This window comes from Cryptomeria japonica, chromosome 5, assembly GCF_030272615.1.
Source record: "Cryptomeria japonica chromosome 5, Sugi_1.0, whole genome shotgun sequence".
Lineage (NCBI taxonomy): Eukaryota > Viridiplantae > Streptophyta > Pinopsida > Cupressales > Cupressaceae > Cryptomeria > Cryptomeria japonica.
The window spans coordinates 586,265,702-586,282,642 of NC_081409.1; the positions used below are offsets into that span (position 1 = coordinate 586,265,702).

At 34.1% G+C, this 16,941-nt stretch overlaps 1 protein-coding gene across 1 annotated transcript; it reads right to left on the reverse strand.

The window, feature by feature from the left end:
- Positions 1-9,044: 9,044 nt before the first annotated feature.
- LOC131029508 (DNA-directed RNA polymerase II subunit RPB7-like) lies at positions 9,045-9,608 on the reverse strand. The gene has a single exon (XM_057960014.1). It carries the CDS (start codon positions 9,606-9,608, stop codon positions 9,045-9,047), a length of 564 nt encoding a protein of 187 aa, XP_057815997.1.
- Between the last annotated feature and the right edge of the window lie 7,333 nt (positions 9,609-16,941).

Consider the following 16,941-nt stretch of genomic DNA (forward strand, 5'->3'; position numbering starts at 1 on the left):
TTCCAATGCTGATTGAAGAAACATCCGACGAGGATGCTGTATGTCCGACGATACTTGTCGGACGATCGTCGTAGTCATAGTCGATGCATATTTGTGGCGAGCGTCGGAATTCTGACGTCCATCCAATGAGATTTTTGGCTGAAGGAGCGATCATGGACATCGTTGGAAGAGTTTAGGATATCGTCGAAACTCCGACATTAATGGCATCGTCGAAATGTTTGAAGATGAGTTTTCGACGACATCATTTGTTAGTAGTACGATGAAAAGTACTCAAAATTTTGACGATAGGCCATCAGAAATCAACCTCGAATGTACTTGTGGAAGGATACCAAGGAATCCTTATCCCACGAGGGTTCATAATAGAAATAAGACAACTGCAGAAGAAGAGTATAAAGGAAAAGGAAATATTTCCTTGTACCACGCATCTTTACAAGGATAAGGAAAGGGTCACAGGACAAGAAGATACTTGTCAAGTGAATACAAATCTTATCTTGTGAGGAGAAACATTGTTAAGGAATATAGTGTGGGACAAGGAAAAGAAAAGACAAAAGGGAGAAGCCTTATCTCATGTGTGTTAAGAGACCATGCAAATGAGGTGTGGGATAACAAAGGAAGAGGCGTATAACATGAAGATTACCCACAATATGAAGCTCAAAGGATCTTAGCAGCCCAATAGTCCACCTGGGAGTTGACCAAGTTTGACTCGACATAATGGCATGTACGTGCAAATCAAAGGACACCTGTCGAAATGATGAAAGGGTATTTTGCTGACATATTTGAATATTGTGATTGACTTTGCTGCCATGTCTGCAAGTCGATAGAATCAGAGGTCTACGTGGACGGTTGAATAGGTTTGACGAAGTGACTTGGACACTGAATAAGAAGATGTTTGCATGTCGATAGGTGAACTGATCTACATGGTGGAAAACTGACCTCTACTGAATGATCTCGACAAAGGAAATGGAGACATATGGCTCCCTGGCTAGTCAAAGAAGATATTTGATACGCTAAAGTTGGCGACGATGGATTTCAATGTGGTTGTTGTCTAACTTCTCAGAAAGGACAAAAGATGCATTAATGGTGAACTTGCTGCAGTTTGTTGATGGGCTCGAGATGATAAACAATGGTTGGATCAGATTTGTTGGGCATATCAAGTTTGCTAAAATTAGCAACTTAGTGCAGGAGGTGAACAGTTTAGAGATCAAAAGAAGAAAAAAGAGCAGGGCCATTCAATGCAGGTGGTCGATTCAAGGAGGGAAATCCAATCTCCTACAGACCGTATCCTTGAAAAGAAGATTGAGATTACTAAGTTTAGTAATCTATGTACAAATAATGCACTTATTGATGACAACTATCTATCTGAGTGATGTACAAAGAATCTGATTAGTAAGAACAAATAATCTCTCACAAGTTGAGGAGATTAGATTTTGAATCTATTCTTGGATGGAAATCTTGCAGATACAAAGTTGATCAAATGGAGAGGCATTTGATGCAATTTGACAGAAGTGGTTGAGGCAACTGAGATGGGAGAGTTGCTTGGACAAGTGGCAGAGCATCCAGAGTAGAACACATGGATGACATAGCGCGTGGAACCACCACAATGACAATGATGATCAAGTCCTCCTAGATCAATGACTCAGATTCAAAGTTGATCATGAAAACAGGTTAGCTATTTGTGTCTGGGAACTCAGATTGCCATTTGGACTGACTAAATGAATGATCTGCATGTGCATAGGAAATTGTATAGACTACGTGGCATGACAACGGGGAAGAACAACAATTGTCTTGCATGTGATGAGTTATGATTCAATTGACATCCTGGAGGTGGATGCTGAATACAAAAAAATATAGACTTGTCGGCATGGTGATTATGATGAAAGTTGGATGAATGAGTGTGCTGCTGTGGAGAAGATAAGAAGATCAAGAGAGAATAGAGAGTGGTGTGGAGTGGTTGCAGAAAGAAAATGTAGAGAGAAGAACAAAGTGAAAATGCAAAGAGTAGAAAAGAGAGAAAGCAACAAATACCAAGTGAGAGACCAATAGAAGCCAGAGTGTGTAAAGCCAAGGCAAAAGAGAAAAAGTGATCTGAGCAAAAGATAGAGAGCAAAGAGTACATATCAAGTGTAGAGACATATAGAGAGCAAATACCAGAGAAGACGAGATAAAAAGGAGAATAGATCAGTAAGGTGTTGCAAAACCTCATTTGCAACAAGGTATGTAACATGTATTTGTAATTACATTCATTGTAATCTTTGAGTGGGTGCTCAGAGTAGGGATAGGTGCTCCTTTGAATAAAAGCTCATAAGCTGTAGGGGTTGGTTCCCTAAAGCTAGGGGTTGGTGCTCTAAAATTTAGGGGTTGGTGCCCATAAAAAGTTGTAACAAGTGATTTAATTGTGAGGTTGGATTGGAGCAGTAGACTCCAACAACTATTCTCTTTGAGGTTTTTCCCACATTGGGTTTTCCTTGTACATTTGGTGTTGTGTGATGTGCCTTTTATGTGTGTGTGTTGATCTGCTAAATATCTTTGCTCATGGTTTTGTAATTAATGTTATTCTTGCTTAGATCTTTAGAAGGCAATTTTTTTTATTGATTACCACTAATTCACCCCCCTCTTAGTGGTCCATTGTGTTCCTTCATTAATAAGAGGTAGAAAAAATATATTTTGATCGTGGTGCATTACCATGCCTTTCATTTTTTGTATTCTCCCTCCCTTTACTCCTACAAGTTAGGAAAGTAGGTTTAGCTGTAGAATTTATCAAGGTTGGATTGGACCAACATTGTTGCATCTATAGATTAGAGAGGGAGTCAACCTTCTTTAAAGACTTGACCTCATTTTGCAAGGGTTGTATGCCTTGAGGTCATTTCCATTGTATTATTGGAATGTTGGACCTAGTTCCAACATGATGCAACTAGGGTATTTGGCTAAGGCAACAACAAAAGGCAAGGTGGTCCATTTAGAATCTCTCAGATTAATTATAATTGATGCTTAATGCTTGATAAATATTTGCTCGTTAGATGCTTGCTTGATAATGATATAATGCTAATGATTTGATCATAAGAGTGCCAGGGAAACAAATAATGAGTTGAAGGACTTATTTTTATGTCTTGCGAACTTAATATTTTATCAATGATAAGGATTAATTAAAAAGATCAATGGACGAGAGAATTTGAAAGAGGGTAGGACCTAAAATTAGCACATGAATTTGGTGATGTGGAAGAATAAAGAGGAGTGTAATGCATACGGGAAAATATATAAATTATTAATTTATTTATTTATATATTTTTGATAATCCAAGGGAGTCCCTATCACCCAACCTAGCCTAAGCCTCTCCTAAGGTGAGACTAATCCCCTCAAGGATGACAATAATTGCTTGCAAGCCACCATCTCAAGTAAGCCTAAGTAGAGAGAATCGACCTTGGGACCTATATGGGAAGAACCTAAAACCCTTAGCCAACTATGCCACCCACTTTGGCTTAATTTAGTTTTACTTATTTGAGGTGGAAAAATTAAATAAATTATTTATATTTAATTTTGAGAGGAAGTGTTAGCTAATTAAATAATTTAAAAAAATTATTTAATTATAGTAGACCAAAAGATAAATTAATTAATACAATTATTTAATCAATAATGCAGGGAAAATAATAATTATTTAAATAATATAGAAAGAAAAATATACGAATTAATCAAATACTTTAAAAATCATTTAATAAATAAAAAATATTAATTTAATTAAATAATTAAAAATAATTTTTTTAATTAGAATAAAAAAATTCCATGAGATCATATTATTTCATTATGATGAAAATGTATTAACTACAACATGTATCCATCGATAGCCCAAAATAACATTATACACCAATCATCTAAACATCACATTAAAAAATCTATCCGTATAAGCGGTCAAATTATAAAAGACAAATCAATAACACCCAATAACTCTTTCCCACAATATAGAATCACCAAATCTTTTTTAATAATATGTTGCTCAAAACTAAACATAATTAGCCTATAGACTTTTTTTGATGGACATGCCAACCCGAATCGTCTTATGTCTTAGGCCTGATATTTTTGTGGTTGCCGGTGCGTGAGCAGTTTATAGTGTGCTCTGAGGAAGGATGTCTCGGCTCTGAAATTCTCGTTGGGCTAGACGACACCATTAATGATGGAACACGTCGTGGAAATGGAGTCGCCAATGTCCAAGTTGAAATGGAAGTCTTGATGATCTGAAGGATCAGTGTTCAAAACTCTCTACGTGCTCAGAGTACAATATCAGTCACAGATCAAGAGGAACATCAAGCTAACTGGATTTGAGACAATGTCATAAAACAGATACACATCATAGTGCAAAGAGAAAATAAGCATGCTTGTAAACTAAAGATTAATCCTGCTAAGATAAAGATGTTTAGTTTACTGCCATTGTACTGCCATTGTGCTGAATATGAGATACACACTCTGTAGAACCAGATTTCTACATTCAATGTCAAGATGCAGCAAAACAGCTGCCAAAATGAAGCAAATCCACTTTATTAGTGTTGTATAATTCTTTTCAAACTAAAGCATATCCATTGCCAAGCTGCAAGCTTTGAATATGATGAAAAACCACAGACCAAAAAGCATTCACAGTGCCAAAAAAGGCGTACAAAGATCAGCTTCAGAATGAGACATTGCTGGCAAAAGGTAGCAAATACTGATTAAAATTATTAGGCCATGCTTTCACGGTAGGTATCGCTAACTTCCCATCCTAAAGGTTGTTCAATAGTGGATGTGTCTTTATTGGACCTCCCCATCTCTGGCATGTTTAGTTTCTAGACTCTCTCTATGTCCTGTTTTGCAGCATTTTAAGCTACTTCGACTTTCACACTATTATCACTGTATACACTTTGTCACTGGAAAAGGATACTGCCACTTGATAAGCAAACTGTCCCTGGATGAAGCAAAGTTAGAAAGATTGAGACACAGCATAGCACCGACAAATAAAGTTACTGGCATTGTTTACAATGTTTTATATGCTGTGTATCCTATGCCAAGAAGCCTAGGCCTGCAACATACCACTATCTAAGAACAACATGCCCTGCACCTTCAAAAAGCCCAGAACCTGCATCATACCCTGAACCTGTACCAAATCCCTGCCAAAAATCATCTAATCTGCTCAAAGGAAGCATAAATATAATTCCACCTCAGAAAGAGTGACCATATCAGTCCAATTCAACTATCAACATGTGTTCATATTGTCACTCACCGAGTATGTATTCCAAACAGGACAGAAGCTCATTGTCTTAGGCATGCTCTCCTCAACAACTGGAACATTGTCCACTAACTCAATACAAAATCCTAGGTGCTGAATCAAAAGACCAATCTAAATCTTTGAGATTGGTACCATCTTCAGTTATTGATTCATACATCTAGTAGACATGGGTTTTTAATCAAAAGGCCTAACAGGATCTTCAACAAGGTGCCCACTTTTATTTTTCCACAGATGCACCAGATATGGGTCCATTACCAAAAGATCAATGTGTGCTCTCTCTCATCTGGGTAAACAAGGCTTTTTGGCATCTTGTATCGTTATTTGTTCATATAGAGACTAACAAACTACTAGGGTTTGTTATTTGAAATGTCTTGCATGAAGTGGCAGTGCCTTTCATACAAAACACTTGTGAGATAATTTAACAAACTTGAAGATATTCCTGCATAAGAAAACCTCTCTGCAATCTCCACCCTTGTAACAAAGAAATGTCATTGAAATCAAGATAAAATAGTTGTGAATAAATACATCCATCAAAAGAAAAGTTGAGAAGGCTTGCTCATGTTGATAGAACACTCATCTTTCTCACCATTATAGGAGCTTGAAACCAAATAGGAAGTAATTGTGACGAGTTCTAATTGATCCATAGCGAATTATCGGCTCAAAATAAGATTTTACTCAATAGCCCAAGAAAGAACAACCATAACATTATCTTTAGAAAGAACAACCATAACATTATCTTTATTGATACAGGTTCAGAAACAAAACAATATGTTTTATCCCATATTATTTGCTGAATTCTGAGACACAATGTCTAGATCCCTCTTTGGACAAATTAAAGTGAATACAACAGAGTTGTTTTCCTCAAAAAAAAAAAAAAAAAAAAAATCTTCCTTATTCTTTCTGCAAAAATAAATATATGAGAAACAAATTCAGCTATTGTACTTCAAATTGTCAGTGTAGTTAACTTCCCATGATAAGTTGAGCTAGAAAGTATTCATCCAAGAGATATATCATATTGTGACTCCAAATATTGATGTTATCAACTCTCTGTCACAGATTTTTCATACACACCAATTATTAAAAAGAATGCCTTCCATGTTCCAGTGTTCAAGCTCTGATAACAGAGTGGCCATGGATGTCCACTGATCCAACTTCAACTAATTTTCCATTTGAGTAAAGTTCCTCCATTGCCTCTCCTTACTTCATTAATTAGTCAATACATAACAATTACTAACATTATTGTTTTTGTCTTTATTACAGAAAAAAATGAAATGCTTTCCTACATATTTAGAGAGAGTGAATTGTTCACAAAAATATAAACCTGTCTTTTCAAGAGTTCTTTATATGGTAACCCGAGGTGCTATAGGATCTAAATAATTAGGTTCCTCTGCTGCTCTCTCTGAGAGAGAAAAAAAAAGACACAGAATGTCTGTGCAGAATTCTATGATATAGTTTGCCTATGAGACTGGGACTCTCATTGTGTTCTAAACCACATTGTAACTCTATATAGTCTTTGTGATCTCTCCAAAAAAATTTCACTATATTGGGCCATCTTTCTATTATATCTCTGTCAAATAACAGCTCTGTAAAATTACTCAAAGCAATGAGACCTTCCATAGAATTCGAGAAATGCTTCTTAAACTGAATGAAGCCTATGAGAATTTTTTGAAATGAAAGGAATTAAATAGCAGGAAACTGAAATTGTGTTTACACATGTCAAAATTAATCGAATTTTACAATAGCTAGTACTTTTAAAAAATGTATAGAAAATCTGTTTAAATATAAATACTAAAATATGTCTATTTATTGAATTCATACATCTTTCAATGTAAATTTATAGATCTGATTAGTTCCTTCATTAGAGTTCACACATTCTTCAATGTCTGATTAGGTGAAAATATTAGTCTCTGTTCTTACAGTAGGAACTAATAATTGTTCTATCTATTGTAAAATCTAAGATACTTGGAGCCTTTTGGTAAAGATTATCTAACCATGTGTATGATAATTCGTCTATTTTCAAATCTAAGATGTCAACAAGCATTCGAAGATTTTTTAATCATTTTATAAAGTGTGGAAGAAATTGTAATTAATAGTAAATTTGTAAGATTGAAGAAAATTGTGCAAACAAAAGATTACAAAGAATAGAAGTCAAATTATAATACAAATTTAAAAATTAGAATGATCAAACATATGACAGAGATTAGATATCATTTCACATAGATTCATTGTAACTGTTTTGAATCATATTATGTTTTCATATAGAGTAATTATATTAAATTAATTATATAAAGCTAAATCATGGAGTGTGATTCAGAATGTCATGCTAAAAAATTCTACACAGCTAAATCAAGAAGTAGAATATATGTATATAAACTGATTTGAATTTTTGCTGAATCATAGTTAATACATTTTTAAAGAATCTTGTAAATGTTCTGAATCAGATTTTTATTACATTTAGAGCAAATATATCAACTTATCAAATATAAGAACCTGATATTAATTTTTTGCTGAATCTTTTTAAAAATTTTTAAACTGCCAAAATAAAAAGAAATCTAAAAAATTATTTCAAAATTAACATTAGAATACCAGTCAATTTTATTTAGATTACAAGTTGGTTTTTATTGAACTTATGAATCATAAAAAAAAAAACTGTAGATAGAAAGTAGGTTTTTATTGAATTTGTGAGCATTAATTTTTAGGTTGAAAGTTGGAGTGAATTGTTTTTTTTCTCTTTCTGTGATATTTATTATCTTCCTTTGTAAGCCAGGTTTTCAATTGAATTAAAAATTTGAGTTTATAGGAGATACAAATATAGTTATTAAACATTGAAATTTGTGTTAATTAATATCTATTATATTAAACTTTAAATTTGAATTTGAGTTCATTGGTGTGATTATTTAACATAAAATTTAAATGTTTCTATGCTTTCTATTAGAGTTCCAATACTAGTTTATTATTATTTAAATTACTTCTTTAATTTTAATTGTATGGTTTCTATTAGACTTCCAATACACTTTGATTATTATTTTTACTTTTAATTTAAATTAGAGTTTATTATTTGGGTAAGTTGTTGCATCATTTAAGTTTATTGTTTTTAGATTTATTGTTCTTCAGTTGATCATTCAAACCATATATTTCTATAGAATTTTTTAAGAGCAATCATTTAAGTTTAGTGTTTTAAAGTTTTTAAGAACAATGACACCAGCAATCATATAAACTTAAATGATTGCTCTTCAGCTGATCATTCAAACCATATGTTTTTATAAATTTGTATCCCCTAATCAACCTTTGACAAGGATATTCCTTTGAATAATAGCCTTGAGAGGCAGGTGATACATGGAAGTTATAATATTGAGGTGAATTAAGTAGGACATGTATTACAATATGGGGAGAAGATGGAGCCATAGAAGGAATCACATTCCAAGTAAATCTACAATTTAATATGTCATTGAAATCAAGAAAGGGACATAGGAACATCAAAAGAACTATTGTCACTCAAAGCTACAAATGACTCCCTAAGGCATTCAAAGATATGATCACTCTAATTAAGTAAAGAATCATAAGTGAACATTGAAAGCGACTATGCAGTCATATAAAAGACACATTTCTTTATAAATGTATGGTAGACGATTTATATGATTGCATAGCAGCTTCAATGAACATCACTTCAGATCATATGTAATGATAGAAAGAAAAATAAACACATGATTAAAACATGAAATATCACTTCATGAAAGTTAAAATTGAAATGACCTCTTTACCCATTAAAAAAATCCAAAGAAAACTATAGCATTGATTAATAGGTGTCCGAATGAGGAATGAGCCCCAAATAATCACCCTCTATTGAAGCAGTGCACTTGATGCCATTGGAATTTATAACGGAGCCCATTATTCTGACCCGCACCACCGTATCCTTTTCTATTTTAACATCACCCGTCGAATTCGAAAAACACGGCGACACAGCAGTATTATCAAACTGCAAATAATGAGGCATATTATAGATGGAAACGAAAAGCTCAATGGGCCCCGCCACGCAAAGTAAGCCCAGTTTGTTCACTTTCTCCACCTCAACTTCCACGACTTCGTGCTTAAGCACAGTCAGCATGATGGCCGTGAAGATGACGTGGAAGACGGCGCGGCCCGTTCCGTTTACGGGCAGCTCTCCCTCCTCTATTGCCTCAACCCTGTGTACTGCCACCACCACTCCCTCGGGGATTCCAACGTCGGCCCCGCACGCCCCCAACAACTGCCGCCCTTCCACGTCAGCTGCCAGCTGTTGGCAGATTCTTTCGTCGAGCCTGTTGCCGAAATATTTTGGGTGCACCTCTACGTTTCGCTCCAGCTCTACTAAAATGTACATTTTTAATTCGCTTGTTTAAATTTTCAGGAATATCAATTTTTCTGTGGGGGGTTTAATATCTATATCCTATGAGTTTAAACTTTAAAGGACGTGCTACTTGGTGGCTTCACAGTCCGCGCCTTTTACCTTTTTTAGTTTAGCTCTAAATTCCAGGAGTTCAATTTGTGATCTCTCTAATTATAGACTTTAAAACATCATCCCTTTCTATATTTTTTGGCGGATTAGGCATTTTCATACTCAAGGTTTTTTTTTTAATATAAAATTCCTGTGAAACATTTTGGTGAACAATAAATAAATTAACATTCTGTATCAAAAGTGGTGTAATGTTATGTCCATAATATATTTTAAATAATATATTGGAGGGGATAAAACTAGCTTACATATATTTGATATTAATATCATATATATATATAAAATAAGTCGAGATATCCTTATCGAGGCGCCTATTAGAGTTCAGGGACATGATAAAAATAGGCTCCTCGAGAAGGATATCTCTCGGCGTATTATATATATGTGTGTGTGTGTGTGTGTGTGTGAGAGAGAGAGAGAGAGAGAGAGAGAGAGAGAGAGAGAGAGAGAGAGAGAGAGAGAGAGAGAGATTAAAATCAAATATATAAGCTAGTAGCAGTCCGACGCAACATGGGAAACAATAAAAAAATTCAAAATAGAATTATATAATATTATATTATTAATGTTTGTTGCAATAATATGTAATATTATTATTGCAATTATTATTATTATTTTCTATTTGTTTGTTCTAAAATAAATTATATTACAATAGTATTATATTATCACATAGAAATATATGAAATTTTAAATATCTATTTAGACTATTTTATATAATATATATGTGTTGCAAGATCAAAGCAAATACTAAAATCTAAGATATATTAAACTTTATTTAATGATAATATAAAACTTTATTTAATTGCGAGTATTATGGTTATGGTTAGCATTGGGGTTAAGGTTAGTGTTATGTTAGGGTTAAGGTTTACATCATGGTTCAGGTTAGATTTATGATTAGGGTTAGGGTTATGATAATGTTTAGGGTTTATATCATGGTTAGGTTAGCATCAATGTTAGGGTTCGCTTTTGGTGTAGGATTATGGTTAGCATTAAGGTTTAGGATTACAGTTAGGATTATGGTTAGGGTTAGGGTTATGGTTACAGTTTAATATTAGGGTTAAATTTATGGTTAAGGTTAGGGTTACAATTATAACTGAGGGTATGGTTAGGATTAAGATTCGGTTTATGGTTATGTTTTAGATTAGGGTTAAGGTTAGTATTATGGTCAGGGTTAAGGTTTATATCATGGTTAGGGTTAGGAATATGATAACGGTTAGGGTGTATATCATGATTAGGGTTAGCATCAAGTTTTGGTTTTCGTATAGGACCATGGTTAGGGTTAGGGTTAGTATTGGGGTTAGTCTTAGTGATTATAATTAGGGTAACGTTTAAAGATTATAATTAAAATTAGGATTAAGGTTAGGGTTAGGTCTAGAATTATAATTAGGATTAGGGCTAGGGTTAGGGTTAAGATTACATTGAAAGATAGTCTATGATGATAGCTATGAGAGTTAGGGTTTGGGTCAGGATTGGGGTTGTTAGGGTTAGGGTCTAGATTAGAGGAAGTTATAGTATTATAGATAAAATAATAGTTATAATAGGTTTTAGTTAACGATTAGAGTTATTATTGTAGGATAATGCTTGGGGTAAAGGTTCAGGTTCATGTTCAATTAGAATCACTATTAGGGTTAGGGATAGGGTTTAATTAGGTTTAAGGTTAGCATTACAACTAAATTAAGGTTACAGTTAGTGTTATGACTCAGAAGGGGTTAGGATTTAAGGATAAAGCATATTTTTAGGGTTATGGTTAGGATTAGGTCTTAGGGTTAAGACTAAGTATTATTGTTAGGGTTATAGTTAGGTTAGGGTTAGGGTTAGAATTAGGGTTAGGGTTAGGGTTATAATTATAATTAGCGTTAGTGTTACAGATTATAATTATTGATTAGAATTAAAATTAGAGTTAGGGTTAGGGTTAGAATTAGGGTTAGGGTTAGGGTTAGAATTATAATTAGTGTAAGGGTTATAATTAGGATTATAATTAGGGTTAGGTTTAGGGTTAGTATTGGGGTTAGTCTTAGTGATTATAATTAGGGTAAGGTTTAAAGATTATAAATAGTGATTATAATTTAAATTAGGGTCAGGGTTAGGGTTAGGGTTAGAATTAAAATTAGGATTAGGATTAGGGTTAGGCTTAAGATTGCAATGAAAGATAGTATGTGATGATAGCTATAAGAGTTAGGGTTTGGGTTAGGATTAGGGTTGTTAGGGTTAGGGTTAGATATAAAGTTAGGTTTAGGGTCATTATCAGGTTGGGGCTAGGGTTGTTAGGTCCCGAAGACAATTGAGAGGGGGGGGGGTGAATCAGTTGTAAACCAAAAACAACTTAACCAACTTAATGCTTAATACCGGTAAACCAGTTAAGTATGCCGGTAGAAATTTTTAATAGTTAATTGCTATACCGGTAAAGATTAATGCATGAAACATAAACACAAATTCATCCACAACACATGACACCAATATTTGTACGTGGAAACCCTGTAAGGGGAAAAACCATGGTGGGAAACCTTACCCACAATCAGATGATACTACTGCAGATAGTAAGTGTACATAAATGGGGTTTGCACATGCAGAAAGGCCAACAACCTAGAGCTCACTGCTCAATCACAAAATGGGAGTTACACTAACTACAGTTGGATGGTTAAATCCAATAAGAATGTACTGCACAAAATAGCATCTTCATATGCTGGATTCAGTACTGGTGTAATGCTGATATGCTTTCACAAAAACCTAGCTTCACCTTCAAATGATGTCTTCATGTATAACTCTGCTTAATCTCACATATACCTTCACTCAATTCTTTTTCGCATTCCACACATGATCTTACAAATAAGATCTTACCTTTATACCATAACCTAAGACCAATTTTAGTAGGTTAGCTCTACAAGATATTACAATAAAAACATTTTACAAATAATATAATATCTGATGCAATAACCGATTAAACATGTCGGCTTAATGCATTTACAACAACGATTGATCATTTCCTTAGCGTGCCATGCTGATCTGGAAAAGATAAACCTGCCAGTGTAACCCTGGACCTATTTGCCAGTAAAAGCAAATATGCAAATATGAATATACCAATGATCAAAACTCCAGGACAAGATGTCCAAATGATGTCTTTGACATTACCAAGTGTCTTCCACATCATTCCGAGTGCTGGTGATCATTAAATCCTACTGGTGAACTATATACCAGTAACTATGCAGTAGTTACTTGCTTACCGGTGAATGCTGCTGGATCTCCAAAGTGTTAGTGTTTTAGTAGGTGTTGACATCAATGACAAAACCATACCAAAATACCAACAATCTCCCCCTTTGGCATTGATGGCAACACAAGATGGAAAAACCATCAAAGTGCCAAAACAGAAATGCCAAAAACCAACAATCTCTAAAAAGATCATAACCAGAATACAAAGAGTAATAGTCTCTCCCAAACAACAATCTCTCCCCCTGGGAGCAACATGTGTTATCCAAAGTTTCCATACCAATCTCTCCAAAAGATAATGTGTTTTTCCATATATCTCTCCCCCTTTGACATCAAATGCCAAAGTTATAATAAAACCAAAATACCAATCACTTCAGTATACCAACTACTCCCCCTGAGAAGTAGCTTCTTCATCAAAGACTGGAGTAAAAGATTTGTCTATTAATTCTGCCGGTTGATGATAATCATCAGCTGTCTAAGTCTCTACCGGTGCTGGTATGACTCCAAGATGATCTCTGAGATATTCAAAAGTCTCCTTAGGCAATGGTTTTGTAAAAATATCTGCAAGTTGTTCTTTAGTGTTCACATAAACCAGTTCTATCTCCTTTTCTTCAACTTTTTCCCTTAGAAAATTCAGTTTGATAGAAACATGTTTTGTTTTAGAATGTAGTACTGGATTCTTAGATATATCAATTGCTGCAGTGTTATCACAATATATGGTAATAGGTTCCTTGCATTTTACCTTTATGTCTTTCAACATTTGCTTAAGCCATAGTACCTATGTACACTTAGTTGCTGTTGCAACATATTCTGATTCTGTTGTTAATAAAGATGTACAACTCTATTTCTTACTCAACCAAGAAACTAGTCCGTTTCCAAGAAAGAATACTCCGCCGGTTGTGCTTTTTCTATCATCCACATCTCCTGTCCAATTTGCATCTATGTATGCACATAATTCAAAGTTTTCATCTCTAGGATACCATAATCCAAGATTTATAGTGCCTTGTAAGTACCGAAAAATCCTTTTTACTGCCGATTCATGATTTTCTCTAGGATTACTTTGAAATCTAAAAACAATACATACTGCATTCATAATATCAGGTCTGGTTTGTGTCAAATACAGTAAACCTTCTATCATAGATTTGTATCTAGTTGGATTAACAGGTGTAGATTCATCCCTTTGAGATAATTTGTCATTTGTAGTCATAGGTGTGCTTACCGGTTTAGAGTTCTCCATCCCAAACTTCTTTAGTAACTCTTTTAAGTATTTGGATTGACTCAAGAATATACCTTTGTTAGTCTGTGAAATCTGCAATCCTAAAAAGAATTTTATTTCTCCAATCATAGACATTTCAAATTCTTACTGCATTTTAGTAGAAAATTCCTTACATAGACCATCTTTTTCTCCAAAGATTATATCATCAACAAATACTTCTATAATCAAGATGCGATCATTAGTTATTTTGTAATATAAATTGTTGTCTGCATTTCCTTTAGTAAAACCAATCTTTAAAAGGTACTTATCCAATCTTGCATACCAAACTCATGGAGCTTGTTTTAATCCATACAGAGCTTTCCTTAACCTGCAAACCATATTATTGTCATCTGTCAAAGAAAATCCATCAAGTTGTTCAATGTATACTTCCTCTTTAAGATCTCCATTCAGAAATGCACATTTAATATCCATTTGATAAACTTTGTAGTTCTTGTGAGCTGCAAAAGCCAAGAATAATCTAACTGCCTCAATTCTAGATACCGGTGCAAAGGTTTCATTGTAATCAACTCCTTCTTTCTGAGAATATCCCTTACACACTAGTCTTGCTTTATTTCTGACAACCTTACCATCTTCATTAAGTTTGTTTCTAAATACCCATTTGGTTCCAATTACAATTTTATCTTTAGGTTGGGGAACTAATGTCCAAGTGTTATTTTTCTCAATTTGTTCTAATTCTTCTTCCATAGCTTTAATCCAAAATTTATCTTCACATGCCTCATTAACAGATGATGGTTCTATTTTAGAAATAAGACATACTTCTTTATTTGCCAATCTTCCTCTTGTCATAACTCCTTTAAATTTATTTCCAATTATCTGATCTTCAGAATGATTCAATCTTACATATCGGGGTGTCTTAGTTTGCTGTTGTTCTTCAATTACTGTGGAATCCTCAGATTGTACCAGGGTAACTGGATCTTCATTTTGTACTGGTGGATTTGGTGTAGGTTCATTTGTCACAATTTCTGTTGCCGGTTCAGAGTCTATATACCTTGAAGTTCCTCTTAATTGTTCATCAATCTTTACATTTGTACTCTCAACAATTTTTTGCAATCTCTTGTTAAAACATCTATATGCCTTGCTCTTAGATGAATAACCAAGAAATATTCCTTCATCACTTCTAGGATCAAATTTGCCAATATACTCATCTCTTCTGATATAACATTTACTTCCAAAAATTCTGAAATACTTAAGAGTAGGAGTATTACCAAACCATAGTTCATGAGGGGTCTTACCGGTTTCACCTTTGATGTGAACTTTGTTGAATGTATAGACCGCTATGCTGACTGCTTCTCTCCAATACACATGTGGTAAGTTTGCTTCTGATAACATACTTCTTGCTGCATCCAAGATAGTTCTGTTTTTCCTTTCAATAACTCCATTTTGCTGTGGTGTCCGAGGTGCTGATAGCCGTCTTCTGATTCCATTCACTTCACATAATGTATTAAAGTCCTTAGATGTGAATTCACCTCCTTGATCTGAGCTTAAACATTTGATTTTCTTACTGGTTTCATTTTCAACCATTGCTTTGAATAGTTTAAACTTTCCAAGTGCTTCTAATTTTTCTCAGAGAAAAGTAACCCAACACATTCTAGAATAGTCATCAATGATTAGCATGAAATATCTATCACCTTGTAAGCTTTTAGTTCTAGTTGGACCACATAAATCAATGTGAATCAAATCAAGAGCATTATTGGATTTTTCTAGAATACTTTTGAAACTAGCTCTAACTTGTTTTCCAAATTGACATTCCTTACATATTGTATTTTGAGGTTTGACAATTTTAGGTAGATCTCTAACTGCCTTAGAAGTACTGATCTTTACCATGCAATCAAAGTTTACATGACAAAGTCTCTTATGCCATAACCAACTTTCATCTATATGTGCAATCAAGCATGTCTTTTCACTGTTATTCAAATGAAAGATATTACCTCTAGTCTGATTACCGGTTGTAATTTCCAAACTAGTTCTATTCGTGATTTTGCATTTTCCATTTTTAAATTGTAACTGAAATCCTTTCTCAACTAATTGACCAACACTTAAAAGATTATGCTTTAATCCTTCAACATAGTAAACATTGTCAGTGTTATGCTTACCATCAAGAGATATTGTACCCTTACCTTTGATTGAACATGCTTTATCATCTCCAAATATTACTAAACCTCCATTGTATTCTTGAAAGTTCAAGAATTTACCTTTGTCTCCTGTCATATGATGTGAGAATCTCGAGTCAATGATCCATTCATCCTTTACTTCAACTTTAGCTACTAGGGCTTGTTCTACCGGTTGAATAATAGGTGCCAGCTGATCTTCTGTTATAGCAAAAAAAACCCATCCATTGTCTGCTGGATCCTCATCAGAATCATCAGTCACACCTTCATCAGCAATGTAACAAGATTTGTCTTTGTTCTTCTTGAATCTGTATCTTTGATATTCAGGATTATGCTTGTATGTCCTTCTAGCTTCTTCTCTTAGTCTAGCATGTCTATCAGGGCATCTCGAAGCCATATGACCAATCTTATTGTAGTTAAAACATTTAAAGGGTGCTTTACCTTCATACTTACTTCCAATTGGACCTTTAGGCATTTTCCTTGCAAATAGTGCTTCAAGTTCTTCATTTTCTTTCCTACTTTCTTCAAGTTCTCTTGCATAAAAGGCTTTCCAATTAGATTTGTCAAATGATGGAGCAGATGATGTTGATGCTTTAAAGGCTAAATCTGTCTTTATAGT

Coding starts and splice junctions, on each gene's coding strand:
- LOC131029508 (XM_057960014.1), bottom strand. CDS start 9,608: ATGTACATTTTAGTAGAGCTGGAGCGAAACGTAGAGGTGCACCCAAAA.